Consider the following 24,479-nt stretch of genomic DNA (forward strand, 5'->3'; position numbering starts at 1 on the left):
AAGTGTGTCATAGGCTGCAGGCACAACTCATATAAAGAAGTTCAAACTGGTTGTACACATCTGGTAGAATACGTCCGGAGGACAAAAACAATTTTAAATTGTTTTCAGCAATCAGGGGCACCTGGGTGGCTCAGTTGGTTAAGCGTCCAGCTTTGGCTCAGGTCATGATCTTGCAGTTCGTGGGTTCAAGCCCTGCATGGAGCTCTGTGCTGACAGCTCAGAGCCTGGAGCCTGCTTCATATTCTGTGTCTCCCTCTTTCTCCGACCCTCCTCTGCTTGTGCTCTCTCAAAATAAATAACATCAAAAAAATTTGTTTTCAGCAATCATTCTATTGATGGTAGTGATGGTATTGTTATTCTGAGACTACTATGTATGAGTTGTAGAAAAAAGTGAATAAGAAGTTATATTGCTATCACTAGGAATCAGGATTTTGGTGTGAGAGGAAGGAGATACAAATGTAAGATTTAAGAGGTTGATTAAAAAAACTCTGTGGACCTGAATTTGAACTAAAATAATCAATAGGAACGAATAAACATATTATTTTACCTTAATGTACATATTTCTAAGGTATTTTTCTCTGAAAAGACCTTGAGGGGAAAAACCTCAGTATTAATAGGTACCCTTAGCATCCAGATTATAATTTCTAACCACTTTCTACAAAAAGGAAATAGAGCTTTTTAAGAGAGAAATGGCCATTTCCAAGTATGGGGCAACAAATGCACAAGATGAGGCAAGAACATTCTGTTCTAAGAGAAGCTCACAAAGACTATTGGGATCATGATCAGAAGACAAAGGCACAAACATGACAAGGTTCTCACATGAGACAAGGACACTGCTCATTACTTCTGTTCACATTGTACTAGGAAATTACAGCCAGTACAAAAAAGCAAGAAAAAGACATTTGAAGTTAAAGACTGGGACAGAAGAAATACATCTGTCATTATTCACATATGACACAACTGTGTATGAAGAAAATCCAAAAAGCTCTAAACAATTAGAATTAACTTAGCAAGGGTACTAGATAGAAGGCCAACATAAAAAAAAAAAAAACACAACTAGTTTTATGTCTATATATCAGCAACAAATAGAAAATAAAATATACAAAATGATATTACTTAAAAGAGCATTAGAAATATCAATTAGAAGAAAACCACTGAGAGGTTTAGAATAGGCTTCTTTTTAAGAAATTTTTTTAAACACTTTTATTTATTTTTGAGAGACAGAGAGAGAGAGAGAGAGAGAGAAAGACGCAAAGCGTGAACGGGGGAGGGGCAGAGAGAGAGGGAGGCACAGCATCCGAAGCAGGCTCCAGGCTCTGAGCAGTCAGTACAGAGCCCAACGTGGGGCTCAAACCCATAAACCGTGAGATCATGACCTGAGCTGAAGTTGGACGCTCAACTGACTGAGCCTCCCAGGCACCCCTAGAATAGGTTTCTACTAACACAAAAGAATAATATCAATATGAATTTTAAGGACTGAAACCCAAATATGTAAATTCATAATGATAATGAAAAAAATTCTCATTGGTGAACTTTAAAAAATGACAGGGAACCTGCTATTTGAAAAACATAAAGACAGAGAAATAATCCAGGCTTTGTTATCAAGTACGCCCCAGGTAATCAGACCATTTATAAGCAAACATTTAATAACATTCCAGCTAATGAGAGAATGTGATTATCAAACTCTGCAACCCCTAACAAAATAAGGCAATGATCACTGACCGCTAATATCACAAAAATAAAAGAACCCAGACATTGTGTCTTGTGATGAAGTACTACTTCATATGTACTACTTCGTAAGTACTACTTATGAAGTATTGTTGCTAAAACAAAACAAAAACAAAAACAAAAACAAAAACAAAAAATAACGAACCTCTATTTGAAAGCCTCTAGATTTAACCATTGATTTCAGGAAATAAATAAGACAGAGGAACACATTAAATAATATCATGGAGATGTAAGTAGCAAAAATGAGATTATGGCAAACTCCACTAAAAACAGTTTCTTCAAGAACTAAATTAAAAGAAAAAGAAGTGAGAGGAAATCTATAGATTGATAATTAACACACAAATTCCAATATAATGTAATTTTGATCTTGATTCCAACAATCTATATAACACTTATGAGATATTTAGAGAACTACTACTAATTTTTAAGGTGTTGCTAAATGGATTGTGGTTATACACATATGTGTGTATTAAAGAGTTCTCATATTTCACAGATGTGCATGAAAGTATTTTCAGATTAGAGAGAGAAACCAAGAAACAGCCTCTTCCTAGAGAACAAACTGATGGTTATGGGGGGGGGGAGAGAAGGGAGTGGTTAAATAGATGATAAGGATTAAGGGATGCACTTGCTGTGATGAGCGCCAGGTGATATATGGAAGTAATGAATTCACTATGTTGTACACCTGAAACTAATATTACACTGTATGTTAACTGTAATTTAAAACTTAAAAAAAAAGAAATAATATGTCTGGTATTTGTTCTAACATAATCCAGCTTGGGGAAGTATATATGAAAGAAGATTGCTATGTTTTAATAATTATTGAAGCTGGGTGATGGGTACATGGGAGTCACTTACTATTCTATTTTCGTATGTTTAGAAATTTCCATAGTAAGTGAACATAAAAATGTTGTGGATGGTGTCTTAAGGTATGTCACTTCCCTACACAAAACCCTTCAAGGGTTCCCTTCTGCCTACCCAAATCAGAACATCTGCTAGACTCAACCCTCAACTTTCCATCCAGTGTTCTATTCTCTAGGTGCAAACACTGTAACATTTCCCATCTAATCTTTTGTTTTATTATTTCCAACTGGAATATATTCTCTCTTCCATTTCGGCCTTCTCACTTTTATCTATCCTTTAATGTTTATCTCAGATAACAGAACCTTAGAGCTATAAGAGGACTTAGATGCAACTAGTTTAGTTTTTGAAGAATTTTTAAAATTGAAGTTTGTAAATTTGGATTTAGAAGTCTGATTTTCTTCAAGCAAAGTATCTTATATAATCATAACACAGAGTACATAAAAGAGGCAATAAGTATTGCTGCTTTTGATGTAGGGCAGTTTAGAGTCCTTTCGATGAAGCTTCTATCTCTGAACAAAGAATGACAATTACTGGTATCAACTGCAATCTTGAAAAGATATTTTTAGAATAGATAAAACAAATTTTAAAAAAACATTATCAACATCATCAGAGATTATAAAGATCCAAGCTAGGAGGAACAGAGTGTGAGAACCAATAATGCTTAATTCATCTGTGACTGAAACTAAGAAATAGGTTGAACTACAGAACAAACTCACAATTTCACTAACGATAGATATCCTAACTCAGGTGGTAACTAAACTTTTCCTTTTGATCCAATCATATTATAAACAAATATAAATGTAAAGCTAAATAATCTTTGGTTGATTATCAGAAATCCCTACTTATCTAAATTACAAGGTATTAAATCACATTTGGATGGAATTACAGAACACTGGAAAATGGGCACTCTTTATTTAAAGTATTTATGATGATACTATTAATCAGAATAACTAATTTATGAAACTATTCTCTAACATGCTTAACATTTTTCTGCATGTATATGTGCAGTTTGCATTCATAAACTTCTTTGATGTGAGGAATGACAGTTACTGATTTTTACTATTACACAAGCATGGTGATTAGCAAATATTAGGCACTCAAATGTTTGTTGAATTAATCAACAAATGAGCAAGGACTATTATTTGTATTCCTGTATTCTAATTTTTAATTGAAAAAGAAACAACAGGAGTGAAATACCAGGTCACAATGTTGAATATATCTGCTACATGGATAACTTTAAAACAAAAACTTAAAAGAAATAGAATTTTCTTTTAAACTATGAAAAGGGTAATGGCCTTATAATGCCTATGAAAATAAATACAAAATGGCTGCATAATTAATCAGGTAGTAATTTTTCCAAAATTAAAAAAAAAAATTAACCCCAATGCTTTCATGTAAATTATTATTTTCAGCAATCTCTGGACATTGCTTTTGCAAAGACTCTGGTTTTGAAAGCTGAAATCCACCAAAAATTTTTAAATATTTTTACTAGTCAAAGACACCAAAAAATAAAAGATTTTTAATATGACAATGGATTGCCTAAATCACATACTAAATTGCTCTATACAGGGAGATTTCACAATCCAGGAGCCATAGCCATGTTGCTGCAAGTAGGATTTCAACAAAGTTTTAGCTTCTTGATAGGATCCAGACATACACTATAGAAAGAAAAAAAATTGAATTATAGGATATAGGCAGAATTTGGCTTATGAAAAGTAAGTAGCCCTAATCTTGTTTCTTTGACATTTTAAAAACTACTGAAAATGTTTTTGCATTCCTATTTTTCTCGTTATTTTTGAAACTAAACATTTTCCTTTCCAACATTCCTTAAAGACATCTTTTAAACATTTTTTATTAAAATAATCATACTCATTACAGAAAACTTGAAAAGTAGAGAAAATATTAAAAAGAAAATAAAAACCACCTGTATTCCCCAAACTATAGATAACCACCATTATTATTTTGGTTTATTTCCTTTAATTTTTTATAAATGAACATATTAATTAAAAGTATTGATACTTTTAAAAAAGCTTTACTGAAGTATAATTTACATACCATAAATGGAGTCACTGCAAGTATACAGTTATGATGATTTTTTGTAAATTTATACAGGCATGCAACCATCTTATAGTCCAGTGGTAAAACAATCCCATCATCTGCGAAAAGTTCCACTGTGCTCATTTGCAGTCAATCTGTATTCCCAGCGCCAGCCAACCATGAATCTAGCTAGTTTGTATTTAAAGTTTTGGTTTTTCTAGAAATTTCATAAAATGTAATTAACACAATACGAACTCTTTTGTGTCATGCTTCTTTCAGTTACCATGTTTTCAGATTAATTCATGTTGTTTCATGTATTTACAGTTGGTTCTGTTTTATTGCTGATTAGGATTCCATAATATGGGTTTATCATATTGTATATGCATTCACAAGCTGATAAACATTTGAATGTTTCCAGTTTTTGCCTATCATGAATAATGCTGCTGTAAACATTTATGTACAAGTCTTATGTGGGTGTAAGTTTTTGTTTCTCCTGGACAGATACTAGTGGAAGTGTTGGATCACATGGTTAACTATAGGTTTACCTTTGCAAGAAACAGTCAAAATGTTTTCCAATGTGATTCTCATTGGCAGTGTAAGAGGTCTCCGGTTTCTCTGCAACAATACCTAGTATTTATTTTGTATTTTAGTGGATGTGCTACAGTATCAAACTGTGGTCTGATTTTGCATCTCCCTAATGACCAGTGAAGCTGAGCATCTTTTATCTGTGTACTAGGCTATATTCTTTGCTATATATGCACTGGGTTGGAATGCCAGGGTGGCTCAGTCAGTTGGGCATCTGATTCTTGATTTCAGCTAGGTCATGATCCCAGGGTCGTGGGATCAAGCCCCATGTTGGGCTCTGCACTGGGCATGGAGCCTGCGTAAGAGTCTCCCTCCTGGGGCGCTTGGGTGGCTCAGGTGGTTGAGCATCCACTTTTGGGTCAGGTCGCCATCTCACAGTTTAGGTTTGTGAGCTTGAGCCCAGCATTATGCTGCTGTCAGCATGAAGCCCCCTTCAGATCCTCTGGACCCCTCTCTTTCTGCCCCTCCCCTGCTTGCATGCAGTCTCTTTCAATAATAAACATTAAAAAAAAAAAAGGATCTCTCTCTCTCTCTCTCCCGTTCTGCCACTCTCCTCTGCTCGGTCTCTAAAAAATACCCCCCAAAATTAAAAAAAAAAAAAAAAACTGGGTTGTTCGCCCTGTTAATACTAAGTTGTAAAGAGTTCATTGTGTATCACAGATCCAAGACCTTTCATCAGATGTATGATTTGCCAGTATTTTCTTCCACTGTATGGCTTGTATTTTCATTTTCTTAATGATGACTTTTGAAAAGCAAGTTTTTAATTCTGGAGCCCAGAATTATGTCTTCTTTAATTACTCTCAGCAACATCTTCATTCTCAGTGTACAGATCTTGCACTTACTTTGTTAAATTCACTGCTAAGTATATTTTGTATTATTTTAGATGAAACAGTTTTCCTAATTTTTTTCTAATTTTTTTTAACATTTATTTATTTTTGAGAGACCAAGAGAGACAGAGTGTGAGCAGGGGAGGGAGACACAGAATCCAAAGCAGGCGTTAGGTGCTGAGCTGTCAGCACAGAGCCCAATGTGGGGCTCAAACTCATGAACCGTGAGATCATGACCTGAGCCAAAGTTGGACGGATGCTTAACCACGCAGGCGCCCCAACAGTTCTCCCAATTTTAATTTTAGGGTGTTCATTCCTAGTACAAAAATACACAGCTTATTTTTCTACACTGTCCTTATACTGTGTACTAAATTTACACATCATATAATTGTTTGTTTTGGTAGATTCCACAGGATATTTTACATACAAGATTATATCATTTACAAATAAGAACAGTTTTTCTTCTCTCTTCCAGTCTCGATGGGTTTTATTTCTTTTTCTTGACTTGCTGCACTTGCTAGGACCTACAGAATAATGTGGAACAGAAATGATGACAGCAGACATTCTTGTTTTCTTCCATAATCTTGGGAAGGTAGGGAGAAAAGTATTCTTTCACCACTAAGCATGATGTCAATGGTAGGTTTTTCATTTGAGGAAGTTTACTTCTATTTCTTAGTGTTTCTATCATGAACATCAGCTGTTCATTTTGTCAAATACATATTTAATTGTACATATTGTACATACATACATGTACATACATATTGTACATCTTTTGAGGTAATTATGTGGGTTTTAAACATGAATCTATTCATATAATGCATTACATCAAATAATTTTCTGATACTAAATCAACCTTGCATTCCTGGAATAAACCTCCTTTGTGATGGTGTATAATCCTTTTTATGGGTTGCTGGATTTAGTCTGCCAATATCTTAATTCTGCATTTATGTTCCTAAGAGATACTGGTTTGTAGTCTTCATTTTTTGTGATGTTTTTATCCAGTTTCAGTATCAGGGTTATAGTGACCTCATAAAAGGAATTGGCGAGTGTTCTCTCCTCCATTTCATGAAAGAGTTTTTGTAGGATTTGTATTTTTCTGTCTTTTTTCTTTTTTTGCATATATGTTTGATAGAATTCACTCTGCTATTCTTTAGGGATAGATTTTTTTTTTTTAGTTTTTATCTTAACTCCAATTAATATACAGTGTTATATTAGTTTCAGGTGTACGATATAGCAATTCAACAATTCCATACATCACCAAGTGCTCATGGAGACAGGTGCACTCCCTAATCCCCACCACCTATTTAACCCATCCCTCACTCCAACCCCTTTGGTGACAATCAGTTTGTTCTCTATAAGAGTCTATTTCTTGGTTTGTCTCTCTTCTTAGGAAAACAATTTTAATAACTCAACTTCTTTAGTTCAATTTGGATATTCTCTTTAGTCAAGTTTTATAGTTTTTGTCTTTCTAGGAATGTGTTCATCTAATTTGTCTAATTTTTTGACAAAAGTTTGTTCATGATATTCCCTTACAATTATTTTAGCTCTTTGTGGTCTATAGTGATGACCTTTCTTTCATTACAAATTCTGATCACTTGTGTTCTCTCTTATTGGTTACTGTAAAGGATTATCAATGTCAATTTTTTTCAATGTACCAACATTTGATTTCAGAGTTTTTGTTTTTTTTGTTTTCTATTTCTCTGATTTCCATACTATATTATTTCCTCCCTCCTACCTTTAATTTGCTCTTCTTCTAATTTCTCAAGGTGGAAGCTCAAATAACATTTTTTTTTTTACAATTCTCTTTCTTTCTAATGTAAGGGTTTAAACTATAAATTTCTAACCACTTCTTTGATTTATATTCCATACATTTTATTATGTTGTATTTTCATTCAGTTCAAGATATTTAACTTGCCTTATAATTTCTTTGACTCCTGGATTATTCAGAAGTTGTTATAATTCTCAAATGTGTAACTTCTAAGATTTCATTCCATTGTTGATCTCTAATTTAATTCCAAAGTGGTAAGAACATACTTTGCATGATTTTAATCCTTTTAAACTTATTGAGACTTGCTTTATTGCCTATACTAGATAATGTCCCATGTGTACTTAAAAAGAACATATATTCTACCATTGTGTAGAGTGTTTTGTATAGGCCAGTTTGGTTGGCACTCTTATTTAAGCCTTCTACATAGTCTTATTTTTGTCTAGTTGTTCTATCAACTGCTAAAGCAGTAATATTAAAATCTACTATAATTGTAGAATTATCTATTTCACCTTTCAATACTGTCAGTTTTTGCTTATATATTTTGGAGTTCTGTTGTTACTAACACATACAATTGTTATATAATTATAAATGCCATAGCTTTTATTTTTGAAGAATAATTTTGCTGTAATTCTATAGAATTCTTGGTTGCTAGGTTTTTCTTTCAGCACTTTTCACTGCATTTCACTGCATTCTGGTCTCCATTATTTCTTTTCTAACAGCTTTAAGATGTAATTCATGTATCATAAAACTCACTCTTTTAAAGTGTATGTTTCAATGACTTTCAGTATATTCACAAAGTTGTACAACCATTACCACAGATTCCAGAAATTTTTCATCACTCTAAAAAGGAATCCTATACCCATTAGTAGTCAATCCTTATTCTCTCCTCCCCACCAGCCCCTGGAAACCACTAATCCACTTTCTTTGTCTATGAATTTGACTATTTTCATATAAATGGAATCATATTATCTGTGGCCTTTGTGTCTGGCTTCTTTCATTTAATATCATGTTTTCAAGATTGATCCATGTTGCTTATGGATGATTAAAGAGATATGCCATATTTTGTTTATCCATTCATCAGCTGATGAACATTTGGGTTGTTTCCACCTTTTGTACATTATGAACACTGCTGCTATGAACATTCATATACACGTTTTTCTGTGAATATATGTTTTCAATTCTCTTATGCATGTATCTAGGTGGGGAATTCCTGGGCTACATGCTAACTCTGTATTTAACTTTTTGAGGAACTGTTAAATTATTTCCCAAAGGAGCTGCATCTTACATTCCTACCAGCAATGTGTGATGATTCCAATTTCTTCACATCCTTGCCAACACTTGCTAATTAGTGTCTTTTTTACTATAGATATATCCTAGTATATGTAAAGCAGCAAACCACTGTGGTTTTCATTTACATTTCCCTAATGATTAATGATGCTGAACATTTTTTCATATTCTTATTGGCCATTCGTTTATCTTCTTTATAGAAATGTCTATTTAAACTTTGGTCATTTTATAAAGGAGTCATCTATTATTGAGTTGCAAGGGTTCTTTGTATATTGTAGACACAAGTCCCTTATCAGGTATATAATTCGCAAATACTTTCTGCTAGTATGTAGCTTGCCCTTTCATTTTCTTAATAATTCTTGAAATGCAAAAGTTGTTATTATAATAAAGTCTAAAATACGAATTTTTTCTCTTATGGATATTTTTGGTAGATCTAAGAAACCTTTCTCTAACTTAAGAATACATATATTTTCTTCTATGTTTTCTCCTAAGAGTTTTGTAGTTTTAACTCTTACATAGATCATCCATTTTGAGTTAATTTTTGTATATAGTGTGAGGTAGAGGTCCAAGTTCATTCTTTTCCATGTAGATTTCAAGTTGTCCCAAGACTATTTGCCAAAAAGACAATTTTTTTCCCACTGAATTATCTTGGTGCTCTTGTTAAAAATCAACTGACCATAAATGCCAGGATTTATTTCTCAACTATCAATTATATCCTATTGATCTATATGTTTATCCTTATGCCAGTATTACAGTGATTACTGTGACTTTCTGGTAAGCTTTGAAATCAGGAAGTGTGAACTGTCAAACTCTATTCTTATTCAAGACTGTTCTGGTTATTTTAGGTTGGCCTCCATTGTTGCTAATGAGGAGTCAGCCTTTAGATGTACTGCTCTTTGGTTGGCAACTTTTTTGCGGTTTTCAAGATTTTCTCTTTGTCTTCGTCTTAAGCAGTCTGAATATGACATATCTAGATATAAATCTTTTTTAAAATTTTATTTTTAAAATTCCAATTACAGTGTTATATTAGTTTCAGGTGTGCAATATAGTGATTCAACAATTCTGTACATTACTCAGTGTTCATCATTAGATAAATCTTAATCCCCTTACTTTTTCGACCCATCCCCACCCACCTTTTCTCTGGCAACCATTGGTTTGTTCTCTATATTTAAGAGTCTGTCTTTTTATTTTGTTCATTTGCCTTGCTTCATAAATTCCACATATGAGTGAAATCATATGGTATTTGTCTTTCTCTGACGTATGTATGGTTGGATTTAGAGGGCATGGATCTTTTAAAATAGTTTTTCCTTTCTTAGGAGTCTGCTGAGTTTCCTGGATCTGTTAATGTTTTTCATCCAGTTTGGGGATTTTTTCAGTAATTATTTCTTCAAATATTTTTCCCAGCCCTTTTTATTTCTTTCCCTCTGAGATTCCTAATACACATATGTTGGTGAGCTTAATATTTTTCCACAGATCTCTGATGCTGTTTTTCATTCTTCCATTTGTTTTCATTCTGTCTTTCAAAAAAACTTTCAATTATCTTCAAAGTTTATTGATTTTTATCTGTCATCTCAAATGTACTGTTGAGCCCATCTAAATAATTTTTCGTTTATTACATATTTCAATTCTGGAATTTTCATTTGTTGTTTTACCATTTCTATTTCTCCACTGAGATTGCCTATTTATTAATACACTTATATTTTCCATTAATTCTCCAAACATATTTATAATAGCTACTTTGAAGTTTGCTATACCCAACATTTGCTAGACTCAACAAAATCAGTTTCTATAGACTGTTATTTTTTCCTGAGTATAGGTTTCACTTTTGCGTTTTTTTTACATATCCCAGAACTTTTGGCTTAAACTTTTTAAATAATATATTGTAGCAAATCTGGATATAGTTTTAGTTTTTCTAAAGCTTTTTTTTTAATTTACCTTGCTTAAATTGTGACATCTGTTTGCTCCATGGTGTACAACTGCTGCTATCTCTCCCAAGTTTTTTTATTCTTATATTTGTGTTTTAGCCTGGCTTCTGAATGCTTACCCTCTATCTACATAGCTTAATGATAAACAAATGATTTCGGTTGATACTGCTCAAACACCTTAAACCTACAAGGCATCTACATTCTTCTGATCAATTTGTGTGTGTGTGTGTGTGTGTGTGTGTGTGTGTGTGAGAGAGAGAGAGAGAGAGAGAGAGAGAGAGAGAGAGAGAGAGAGAGATTGAGATTATGTCCACAGTTCCCCCCACCTTATCCATGGTTTTGCTTTCCCTGGTTTCAGTTACCCGTAGTTAACCGCGTTCCGGAAGCAGATGATCCTCCTTCTGAGGTATCAGGAGGTCAGTAGTAGCCTTCATGCTATGTCACAATGCCTACATCATTCACCTTACTTCATTTCATCACATAAGCATTTTATCATTTCCCAAGAAAAAGAAAGGTGAGTACAGCACAATAAAATATTTTGAGAAAGAGACCACACAACTTTTATTACAGTATATTATAATTGTTCTATTTAATATTGTTGTTAATCTCTTATTGTGCCTAATTTATAAAACACTTTATCACAGGTATGTATGTATAAGAAAACAACAGTATATATAGGGTTCAGTACAATCTGCCGTTTTAGGCATCCACTGGGGTTACTGAAGTATCCCCCATGCATAAGGAGGGACTACTGAATTTAATGCCATAGCCAGTTCTCTTTTACAGTTTCACTCTTTACTGGGTTCTCTGGGATCTTCCCTGCACAAGTGTAGTTTCTCATTCAGCCAAGGATATATGGAGAATTTATCTCAGCTCTTCTATGACTCTTTCATTTCCAAAGCCTACCTATTAAGTTACTAGTTGGTGCATCACTTGCCCCAACCAGGACTGCAATCTTGGGCCAGAAAAGTTGTTGATTTTCCTCATCTGTTTGTTACTAGGTTTGTCACTTTTAGCTGAAAAAGCCTCAAATTTTCACCCCCTGCACCAAATCAAGTCCACTCTTAAGTAGCAAATCAACTACTTCCAGTGGCATCCTCCCTCTAGTAAAAACTATGGAACTATGGTTTTTGCCATTCAAACTAGCAGAGGGGAGGGAGAAAGAAGAGGGACAGCTCTGGTGAAGGCACCACAAACTCCTGTTATTCTTATCCAAAGTTCTAGCAGTTTTTCAAGAATATACACTTTCTGCTGTTTTTCTGTCTTTGATTCCCAGAGTTGTGAAAGGTGGTTTTTTGAGAATTTTGTCCAGTTTCATACTTTCTTTTATAAAAATGATCTGCAATTTCTTCTTGCCACCAAACCCAAAAATTGTGTAGATAAGCCTTTATACTTAAAAATGTGTATACATACCCACAAATCTGTAGTTATTATAATTTGTTTCACAGGTGGGGATTTATAGTGTGAGCATTAAGATATTGGTGAAATTAAGGGACTTTCATACAATACTAGATTATTAACTGAATTAGGCCATCAGAAACAATCTGTATTTAATAACTTGATGTCATGGGTATGTCACATTATGATAACATGGTTCATGTCAGACTATTCCGAATGAAAAAAGCAGATTCAAAAACATCCAGTATGAACTTAATATTTTAAAATTTATGCAAATACACACACACACACACACACACACACACACACACATATATATGCATGACACAGGTGACAAAAACTGAAATAATGTGCTTATAACATGCAATAGCTCTTAATCTTATAAAAGATTAAGAACATTATAATTTGAATAGTAGGAATGATTACAAGTAGTATTTTTCCTTTGTATTTAAAAACATTGGCAAATTCTCTATATGTTACATTTGTAATACTAAAAACAGAATATTTTTAAAGAGAGAAAAAGGCTCTGTGAATCACCAACCTAATCAGGTCGAAGTCACATGCTGAAATTAAAGCTATTTCACAACTTTGAAATAGGAAAATTAATTTATATGGGTATTTTAATGTATTATTTTAAAATACATAACCTCTAAAGTTAACACAGTTAACACCTACAGAAAAAAAATTCATTACCATTTTGTTTCTCTGGATATGAAAGCAGGTTTTGATTGATATCATCAAAGTATGTACCTACCAACTAAGGTCACTACTTTAAGTGGCAACACTCATTTACACATCCAATTTCTGGCATATTCATTTAAAAATGAATTTTACCAGTACATGGCAATACCTTATTGTCAGGTACTATTCAACTAACTTCTGCTGTGTATCATCATCATAAAATTACATTTTTGTTGTCTTAAATTTGATTTCTATAATCATTTTCATTCCTTGAAGGACTTACCTTTGCTGCATGGTATGTACTAGCTTCAAGTAAATCTTCTTTTTTAGCTTCTTTGGCAAGCAGGTTAAATCGACTTAACATTGCAGCCTTACAAAGCCGACTTGCCATTGACACACCACTTTTAAATGGGGAACTAAAGTAGGAAGGAATGAAACATTCATCATTATTCAAGGATATATGTTGACACTGTAGAGAGTAAAATCAATACAGAATCTACAAATATTTTTCTCAGTTATGTACAATGCAATTTACATGAAAATTGTTCTGAATATTTAATTACTTTCCGAAGCTTATTTCTTTTATTAAATTGCAGTTTTAGTTACTATAGTGTTGCATTAAAAATTAAAGAAGATGGACATTGGAGCATTTTATTGTTTAAAGCAAAATTAATCTATTTTGATCCAAACTAAAACAACGGTTTTACCAGAATTGACTGGAAAAAAGCAGAGAAATATTTTCTGGAACTGATGAAAATGTCCTGCACTTTGGAGTGATGATTACACAGGTATATACATATATCAAAAATCATGAAACTGTGCAGTGCATTTCACTGTATGTAAATTTAACTCACTAAAAAGTAAAATATCTACACCCCTTCTCATGACCTCCCATATTTGCACACATGCATGTAGATATATTTTTTGTTTCTAATAAAAGCGGGTCCACAGACTATGAAAGATTTTGCTATTGTAACTCTCTCTTCGTTGTATCTTCTCACACTAGCTGTTCTTGTGATTACAAAAATTGCCCAAATCCTTTCTTCCTCCCTGTGTTCATGCTCTTTATAATGTGACTTTTCAAATTCTCCTCCCAATAACTGTGGTTAATTTCTCCTCCCCTTGAATTTGGTCTACCTTTGTGACTTATTTTGGTGAACAGAATAGATGATGTGTCAGTTCTGAGCCTGGGCCTCATAGGTTTGTGTTCTCATTCTCTAGGGAATCCTCTGCCAAATGAGCCAGCTGGGACTAATCTACAAGAGGTTGAGATAACACATGGACCAGAGTCCCGTCATCCCTCTAAGATCAGCCAAATTGACTTTCAATTGACCTAGAGCTAACTCCAGACGAATGAGGGAGTCTAACCAAATCCAGCTCAGGTGACCTAAAAACTTGTGAGCAGTAATAAATGGTTATTTTAAGTTTTGAGGTAGTTTTAACCACGTTTTGAGGTAGTTTATATAAAGCAATAGTTAACGGTAGTACCCTCTGGTGTATGAAATCTATTGTGTGATATCTTTATTAATATTTTCACCAAGATAACCTTTTGTTGTAGTTTTTTCCAATGATTCTTCAGCTTTTCAGGTATAAATGATACCATATGCAAATAAAGGTAATTTTACCTCCTTCTTTTCAATATTTTATAGGCTCTCACTTCTTTCTCTTGTCCAAATGCTTTCAGTAAAAGATTAAATAGCAGTAACAGTAAACAATAATGTCTTGTTCTGGATGTTACTGGAAATGCTTCTGAGATTTCCTCATCAATCATGATGATACTTTTAATAAAGACACATTTTATCTTTAACAAAAGTATCAAAATATTCCTTTTTTATTATCTTTATCTAGATAGTTGAATATCTGTATTATGTGCCTTCTTAGAATTTATAGAGAGGAATATTTGGGCTATTTCCCTAGATCAATTAATATGACAAATTATTTTAATAAGAATTTCTAATGTGGTATTATTTCTATTATGTTAGCACTATCCTCAAATTCCTAGAAAAAAATACCAATTGGTATTGCTGTATAAAATATATATATATTTTTAATATACTACTACATTCTGCTTCCTAATATTTTATACATAAATTTTACTCAGATATAAAAGAAAGTTTAGCCTGTAACTTTTGTGAGGGGAGGGCATCAATCTTCTATCTTATTTAAGTACAGTGGTATACCTGCTTCATAAAAGGATTTTGAAGTTTTCTATCTTTAGATAGCACTGGAAATTTCTACTATTTAAGATTTAAAAAATTCCTCTGAACCACCGCAGAATGGTGCCTTCTTTGAGAATAGTTAGGGCATCTTCTTGATAACTTTTATTATGAAAACAGTGTTTAGATTTTTCCCTCTTCTGTACCAGTTATAGAAATAATTTTTTCCTAGAAATGTATGCATTTCACAAGATTTTCAAATATATTTACATGGTTGACCAAAGAAGTTTTTTAGGATTCTTTCAATCTTCTATTTTTGTTAATTACTCCCTTTTTGTTAAATGAGATTAATAAATGACATTTACCAGAATCAGCTTTTTATGATTACTTACAACTTGTTTGTGCTCTAGCTCTTTAATTTACATTTCTCTTATTGACTTTTTCATTCTGCTTGATTTCCATTATTTGTTGATATAAGCATTTAAAGTACTGATTTTCTATTCAGCTTTGCTTTAGCTATATCCTACAAGTTCTTACATGAAATGCTGTCAATATCCTTGTTTTCTAAATATTCTGAAGTTTCATTTTACATTTCCTCTTTGAGCCAAAAGTTAAGAGTATTTTTCCCAATAAATTTCTAGTATCCTGATTTTAGTATTTATAGATTTACTATATTACAAATACTATCTACACATTGCTTCTTTTAGAATTTGAAATTTTCTTTGTGGCCTAACATAGGATGAATTTTTTTCAATATTCTACAGGTTCTTGAAAAGTAGGTATATTTTACATTTTTATGGTGCAAAGTTTCGTAAGTTAAGCAAATCTACCTTTTTGTTATTAAAAACCACTATATCCTTGCTTATTGTCTATCTGCTAATGAAAGAGGTCAATTATGGTCTCAACTAGTGGTGGATCTTAATTTTTCCTCCTTTTCTGTAACTTCTGCTATATGAACCTTGATACTATGTTATTTGTTGCATAGATATCCATTAACTGTTTTTGTCTTCCTTGTAAATTATACCTTTCAATGATAAAGTATCCTTTGCCTTATGTAATGCTTTGAGGCTGAACTATACTTTGTCTAATATTTAGATCACATCTGCTCTCTCCATTTGTAATCACCTGGCAAGGATATAGCTACAATAAAAGAATTAGGCTCATTTTGTATCTATTGATTTTAGTCTTGTTGCGTTATTTTCTGTTTTCAGTAAAAGATTTTTAAATGTCTTTCATCGAAGATTTGTTTTGTTTTTATGTGTATAGTTTGTTCATAATTAACAGTGATATTACTTTTTGATGATGCAAAGCAATGGTTTAATTCACATTAGTTGAAGTAATCAACAGAATGCTTGACTGAGTTCATACCAAGAAATGTTTGTATGTGGTCTTGATTTAAATCCATCTTTCACAAAGAAAGCAAGATTAAGCATTTAAACTTTTAACATTATTCATTACTTCATTATAAACCTATGGTCACACGAAAAGAAGGGTTTTAGCTTTGCTTGACAATCAGTGGCAGGGATGTTACAAAGAAATGTCTAAAGGCATAGTGTCTAAAGACAAGGGCTTTGGAAATACAATGTCCAGATCAGAATCCCAGCTGTGTCACTTACTATTTGGATGACTTTAAACAAGATATTTAACCTACTTGACAGTTTACCTGTAAAAGAGCAACAATACAACCTAATCTACAGGGTTATTACAAGAAGGTAGTATAACACAGTACATTAGTTCTCACATTTAAGTGTAAGTAAGTAATAGGGGCGCCTGAGTGGCTCAGTCGGTTCAGCATCCGACTTCAGTTCAGGTCATGATCTTGTGGTTCGTGAATTCAAGCCCCGTGTAGGGCTCTAGTTGGACAAGCTCAGAGCCTGGAGCCTACTTTGTATTCTGTGTCTCCCTCTCTCTCTCTGCTCTCCCTGGCTCATGCTCTGTCTCTCTCACTCTCAAAAATAAAAAGTAAAAAAATAAAAAATTAAGTGTAAGTAAGTAATATTTGAAAACACATATCAAATATACAGATTCTTGAGTCTTAGATCCAGAAATTCAGCTTCAGTAAGAGAAAATGAATTTTTAATACAAACACATTATATGATTCCAGTGCTAATTAAAATCATGAAATGAGGTGTGCCTGGGTGGCTCAGTTGGTTAAGCATCTGACTTCAGCTTAGATCATGATCTCACAATTCATGAGTTTGAGCCTTGGGTTGGGCTCCATGCTAACAGCTCAGAGCCTGGAGCCTGCTTCGGATTCTGTGTCTCCCTCTCTCTCTGCCGCTCTCCCGCTCATGCTGTCTCTCAAAAATGAATAAATGTTTAAAAAAAATTTAAGTATTTAAAATCATGAAATGATACTTAGAAAAATATAGGTTCTGGAGACTGATTTTGAATGCTGGCTCCATTCAACTTACTATGTAACTTCAGTAAGTTATAGAACTTCGCCAGGTCTGTTTTCTCATCAGAAAAAAAAAAATGGTTTTTTTTCTCCTTAAATTAGTATAGCCACACTCAATGATAACACACTCATTACTGTTCATAATTTAAAATTTTTTACCTAAAAAAGTTACAATAATTTTAAAAACTGTATTAAAATGTATTATTTTGCTTATATGTGCTTTTGGGAGGGACTTTGTTTTTATTATAGCATAGACAGAGGGAGATTTACTGTGAAGCTTAACTTCTGGGCCCCTTACACTTGCACTTCTAAATACAGCTGATCCTTGAACAACACAGGTTTAAACTGTATGTACAGTTTTTCTTTTTATGTACAGATTTATGTACAGATGTTCTTTTCTAATAAATACAGTATTTTCTCTTACAATTTTCTTTTTCTATTTTTTCATTTTTATTTAAATTCCAGTTAGTTGACACAGTGTAATATTAGTTTTAGGTATACAATTTAGTGATTCATCACTTACATATAATACCCGGTACTCATCACAAGTGCCCTGCTTAATATGCGGTTTTAAAAGAAATTAGAAATGCTAACCTTTCAGTGATCTTTCCACTTAGGCCATCCACAATCTCCAAAGAAATGTCCCCCTGTGCCCAATTCAGACTCAGGGATTTATATTCCAAGTTTGTTTGAAGTGGATATGCAGAAGGTACTAAACTAACATGAGGTCTGTTGACCAAGTAAAACATTGGAAGTTTTGAAGTCAGTGCATCATCAACACGTTGCTTTATAGCAATTTCTAAACCTCTAGTATCGCTGCAATTCCCATTACCTAAAAAGTAAAAACAAAACACTCAGAAGAAGTTCAGTATTAAAAGACTATACACCAAAAAAAAATTGGAAAGAGTCTAAAGTCTATCTTTTATCTTGCTACTTTTCCTTTCCTACTTCTCTCTTAGCACCTGTTTCCATATTCTTTACCAGAATTAGGACAAGGTATCAAGGTCATGATTTCTATTCAAAAAAGAATCTACAGAAAATACAGAAAGTAAAAAAAATTGAAATTCCAGTGAAGAGCCAGAACTGACCCAGAAAAAAAAAAACAAAACAAAAAACAAGCAAGCAAACAAAGAAAAAAATCCCAGTACTTTATACAGGTTTCTGCCAAAGACAATTGACTCGTCTTGATTTCTCAGATGACAGCATGAAACCAACACCTAATACATGAGATAAATGTGGCTGAGAAATAGTTGGTGAGAGTAAGTTACTTTTCTATATCTAAGGACCACAAATTACAACTATTCTAGTACTGTAATAGTCCAGTTTCACAACACAAAGTAATTTAAAGAATGGCCATTTCTGGTTAAAATTTTGACCAATATCAAACCTTTAGAGTTCTTGGTTAAAATAACTGTTGAAAGAGAGCTCAAAGAGATGCAATGTCATTAGTAAGGTATAAAATAATGGGCTGCAAACTTAAAACAGAAGTTAAACAAGTCATTCCTATTTAAAAATTAAGAATTCTAAAGTAGATCTCTTTTCTCCTTAGTGGGTCGGAGGTTCTCACAAGAGAAATTTTATAAACTACTAGATAATACTTCAGAAAAAAGTTGTTTCCGTATCACTGAAATTGTTGAGATGGATGGCTACTGGTCTTACACTCATTATGACTACTTGGAAACTAGAAAATGATGTAAAGAGAGCATGAGTTGCTTTTGTCACCCTTTTTCTAAGCACTCCTTTGTGTGTGTGTGTGTGTGTGTGTGCGTGTGTGTGTGTGTGTATGTGCGTGTGTGTGTTTCATTTTAATTCTGGTATAGTTAACACACAGTGTTAAATTAGTTACAGGTATTTAACATAGTGATTCAACAATTCTGTGTATTACTTGGCACTCATCAAGAGGTGTACTCTTAAAATCCCCATCACCTATTTCACTCACACTCCCTCCAATGTACCTTCTCTATAGTTAGGAGTCTGTTTTCTGGTTTGTCTTTTTTTTTTTTTTCCTGCTTCTTTGTTTCTTAAATTCCACAGGAGTAAACTCATATGATATTTGTCTTTCTGTGACTTATTTTGCTCAGCCTATACCCTCTAGATCTAACCCATGTTGCTGCAAATGGCAAGATTTCATTCTTTTTAATGGCTGAATAATATTCCAATGTATGTATACACCACATCTTCTTTATTCATCTACTGATAGACACTGAGCACTCCTCTGAATATTCCAAATTAAGAAACACTGACAAATTAAGTCTAGGATAAAGATATGCTGGGCACAAAAAAAAAAGATGCTTGGACATAAAATATTGGTAAGAAGGAAGGTCTGTGGTCTGTGGAATAGTCACTGTATCTATAATGGACAGAAGACATAGATTCAAAAGAAAATGTTATATATTACATACTGTGCTACAAACTAAATGTATTCCGACAAAATTAATATGTTGAAACCTAATTCCCAATGTGATGGTAGTTGGAGGTGGGCCTTTGTGAGGTGCCCTCATAAAAGAGGCTCTCACCCCTGCTACAGTATCAGGACACAGTAAGAAAACAATCAACCATGAATCAGGAGACAGGCCCTCACCAGAGAGTGAATCTGTCAGCACCATGATCCTAGAATTTCTAGCCTCCAGAAGTGTGAGAAATATATGTTTAGGTGCTTAAGACACCCAATCTGTGGTGGGTAGCCACCAACAGAGTAGTAGCCCAAACAGAGTAAGACATACTGTAATAAGATAAGGATACTATTTGTGCCCAAGGTACCAAGACATATTTTGGAAAAAAACAAAAAAAACCAAGAACCCAACAACACTGCAAGTCAAATTCCATGTAAGATTCCTTAAATACCAAATTGTTTCAACTAGATGTTTTAATAGGGTGGTATAAAAGCAATAATTTAATAGAAAAAATCAAGGATATTGATACTAGAAATTTTACTTTTCCCCCTTATATATGTATGCTTTAACTATTAACTAAATCTGAGGTGTGGTTTTGGTTCTATCTTGAAACTAAATCTTGTTCCTGGAAAAATACGGCTCTAAAATTATGTCATATAATAGGAAAAGTTTGATTTATTTAAAATCATCTAAAATAACAACATAAAACTTGAAAGGTAAGTCAAAAAATAAATCTAATCAAAGACTGAAGCAGACCTGACTTGACAGCTTTTTTTTTAATTTTTACTTATTTTTGACAGAGAGAGAGAGAGACAGAGCATGAGTAGGGGAGGGGCAGAGAGAAGGAGACACAGAATCTGAAGCAGGCTCTAGGCTCTGGGCTGTCAGCACAGAGCCTGACACGGGGCTTGAACCCACAGACCGTGAGATCATGACCTGAGCCAAAGTCAGATACTCAACCGACTGAGCCACTCAGGCACCCCAACTTGACAGCTTTTTATACAGAAAAGATTCTCAGGAGCGTAATCTACCATAAGTGTAATGTAAATCAATAGAAATGGTTCCTGAAAACAGTGTGGAGGTTCCTCAAAAAATTAAAAATAGACCTACCCTATGACCCAGCAGTAGCACTGCTAGGAATTTACCCAAGGGATACAGGAGTACTGATGCATAGGGGCACTTGTACCCCAAGTTTATAGCAGCACTCTCAACAATAGCCAAATTGTGGAAAAAGCCTAAATGTCCATCAACTGATGAATGGGTAAAGAAATTGTGGTTTATATACACAATGGAGTACTACGTGGCAATGAGAAAGAATGAAATATGGCCTTTTGTAGCAATGTGAATGGAACTGGAGAGTGTGATGCTAAGTGAAATAAGCCATACAGAGAAAGACAGATACCATATGTGTCCACTCTTATGTGGATCCTGAGAAACTTAATAGAAACCCATGGGGGAGGGGAAGGAAAAAAAAATAGAGGTTAGAGTGGGAGAGAGCCAAAGCATAAGAGACTCTTAAAAACTGAGAACAAACTGAGGGTTGATGGGGGGGGGGGGTGGGAGAGAGGGAAGGGTAGGTGATGGGCATTGAAGAGGGCATCTTTTGGGATGAACACTGGGTGTTGTATGGAAGCCAATTTGACAATAAATTACATATATTTAAAAAAAAAAGGAAATAGTTCCTGAAATAGCTAATAAAAACTGAAGCTGCATGAATAAGAATGAAGTATCTAAATCAAACATTAGAGAACTGTGCACTGGTCCTACCACATCTGGAACATTGTAATTAGTCTGAAGCATTACATTGTTACCACCACCACCCATATACCACAGAACATCTGGAGAAAACAAATCATGTTCCTGTGAAACACAAATGTGTGGCTAGAAGAAGACATAAGGCAAGAAGCATCCTGTGTGTATATTCATAACACTCACTCTGTATTTTACACAAAGGGCACCCCTGAGGGTAACACAACAGTACACAGCACCTAGCATTTAGTAGATGGCTCAATAAATATCTGATGAAAAAGGAATATAAAAGATTAGATTACCAGAAAGCAATAATTATCAATTCTAGATGCACATTAGAATCACTAGGGATTGGAATATTAATACCAATGCTTAATTCCCATACTATTTTAAAAGCTTCCCAGATGATCATCAAATGTAACAAGAGCAAAGAATTTAAAAAAAAAATTATTTTTTAACTGTTCCAGACAGAATACGTTTTAAGTAGAAAAATAAAAGCACTTTCAACAATAAAACATGCTGACTCAAACCATTTATTCATGAAACATTTACATTTGTGCTAGGGAACATAATCCAGACCAAGATGAGTGTGGCATAGCATCTGCCTTCAAGACCATCAAGTTTAAGAGACATAGCAGTGAAATTCTAGTCACTGGCTATGCTCAGACAAAGCTGTCAGAGCTCAATTTAATAAAAAAAAGCACCAGCATGAGAAGTTATAAGACTAGGTTTGAGTCTTGGCTCTGCCAATAGGCAAACTGAATGATTTTGGGCAAGTCTTTTATTAACATTGTGAACCTCCAATCACTGATCTTAAAAAAAAAAAAGGGGGGTAACATAATCTCTAAGGTTATGAAATGTTTAAATCTATGTTTAAAACAGTTTCACTAGGAGGGAATCAGCAATTAGTATTCTTTATAATCCAAATGTACAATTCAAATCAGCATATGAAAAGCACTCCTGGATGGAAATACCTCTGGACAAACACTCTTGAAATGTTTAGACAGATGACCTTACCTTAACAGAATACCAAATTTGCAAAATATATCTTAAAAACCTTGAAAATATAAATCCAGCTGTTTTTAAGTACCTAAGCAAAGTGAAATTTCTTCCATATTAGTCTGGATTGCTTTCTATTCAAATAATAGTAAATGTATTTTTAAATGCAAGTCTAAGACTTTTTCCTAAAAAAGAAAAAGAATACTACCATAAAGTGATAAATATCTGACAATATCTAGAACATAAAATTTGTTTCTGTAAACTTTTTAAAATGTTAAATAAGTCTTAAAATATAATACTCTCCATTGGTAACTGATCTAGTAAATTAGGTTTTTAAGAATCAAAATAAAGAACTGTAAAAACTTTCATGAGACTTATTAAAAGAGAATGGGATGAGGTCACTATTCTCAAAGAACTAGAATTAATTAAAGGGAAGTAAATTTCAATTCTAAATACAGAGAAATTCGTCTTTAAAACAATTGGAGCTATTCAATTAATAGAATAGATTGGCTTTAAATCCTATGCTCCACATTACTAGATGCTTTTAAACTAAGGTCAGATGATCCTCTATCAGGAATGACATAAAAAGAGTTTATTATTAAATGAGCAGCTATACTAGACTACTAATACAGTTCAGTGAACTCAGGATTCTTTTAGCTCTCCAAATCACATTCTTTTAGTGTACGGACACTTTAAATGAGTATTTCTCAAAGAGCCATTCACATCATCTGTATAAGAATCACCCAGTGGTGCTCTTTTAAAATGTATATTTCTCTGCCTCAAAACTTCCTACCTCCTCCACCAGACACAAAATAGAGATCATAATAAGTCCAAAAATGTGCCTTTGTTACAAACGTATACACATTAAAATCATTTAGACTATACCAGACAGAACATCAGTTAGCTTTAGATGTGTCTCACAAAGATGCCAAGAAAAGAGAGCAGAAACAATTTTACAAAGTCTTATATAGTGTTTTATCGTTACCTGGTGTTCCCCATTGCTAGGTGCAAGATGAACTCAAAATGACAAGATTTAATTTTTAAGTTCCTATCCTAAACCACTAGCTAAATTCTTTTTTTTAATTAAAAAAATGTTTTTTAATGTTTATTTATTTTTGAGACAGAGAGCGTGAGCGGAGGAGGGGTAGACAGAGAGAGGGAAACACAGAATCCAAAGCAGGCTCCAGGCTCTGAGCTGTCAGCACAGAGCCCGACGTGGGGCTCAAACTCACAAGCTGTGAGATCATGACCTGAGCCAAAGTCAGACGCCCAACAGACTGAGCCACCCAGGTGCCCCAACCACTAGCTAAATTCCAAGTAATTTTACAAGAACCTATATCCATCCTTTTGAGAAACCATAGTATGGAGTTATGTCATATAAATGACATATTTTAAAATACCTTCTTCACCAGAGTCAAAGAAAGCTGTGATTCTAGAGAAAGCATAGATAATTCTTAGATACTTAATAGACATTCAAAAAGAAAAAGAGCCTTTATTAAAGGAGATTGAGGAAAGTTTAAGTGTCTGAGAGAGTATCTGACCTGACTAAAAGAAAATATTGCAAAGAACCTTGGAAACTAAATTAAATCTAAGAAATGTATCATCTATATTGAATATGTATTTGGAAAAAGTAGATTTAGAAGTAAGCACTTTTGAGGGTAAGAATAGCAGGCACTGCCATATTTAC

The 24,479-nt window shown here is 33.6% G+C and overlaps 1 protein-coding gene across 4 annotated transcripts in view; it reads right to left on the reverse strand.

Moving 5' to 3' along the window:
- ADAD1 (adenosine deaminase domain containing 1) overlaps positions 1-24,479 on the reverse strand; it is a 103,210-nt gene that overhangs the window by 49,473 nt on the left and 29,258 nt on the right. For 2 of the 4 annotated variants that reach the window (XM_007087590.3, XM_007087591.3), the window contains exons 10-12: positions 18,246-18,483; positions 13,381-13,513; positions 4,142-4,247 (exon numbers count right to left, since the gene is read on the reverse strand). In XM_007087590.3, the coding sequence (XP_007087652.1) occupies positions 4,142-4,247; positions 13,381-13,513; positions 18,246-18,483 (477 nt within the window). Of the gene's footprint in view, positions 1-4,133; positions 4,248-13,380; positions 13,514-18,245; positions 18,484-24,479 lie in introns of those variants that run through there. The other 2 variants (XM_007087592.3, XM_007087593.3) reach the window with 2 other exon arrangements.

This window comes from Panthera tigris, chromosome B1 (assembly GCF_018350195.1).
Source record: "Panthera tigris isolate Pti1 chromosome B1, P.tigris_Pti1_mat1.1, whole genome shotgun sequence".
Classification (NCBI taxonomy): domain Eukaryota; kingdom Metazoa; phylum Chordata; class Mammalia; order Carnivora; family Felidae; genus Panthera; species Panthera tigris.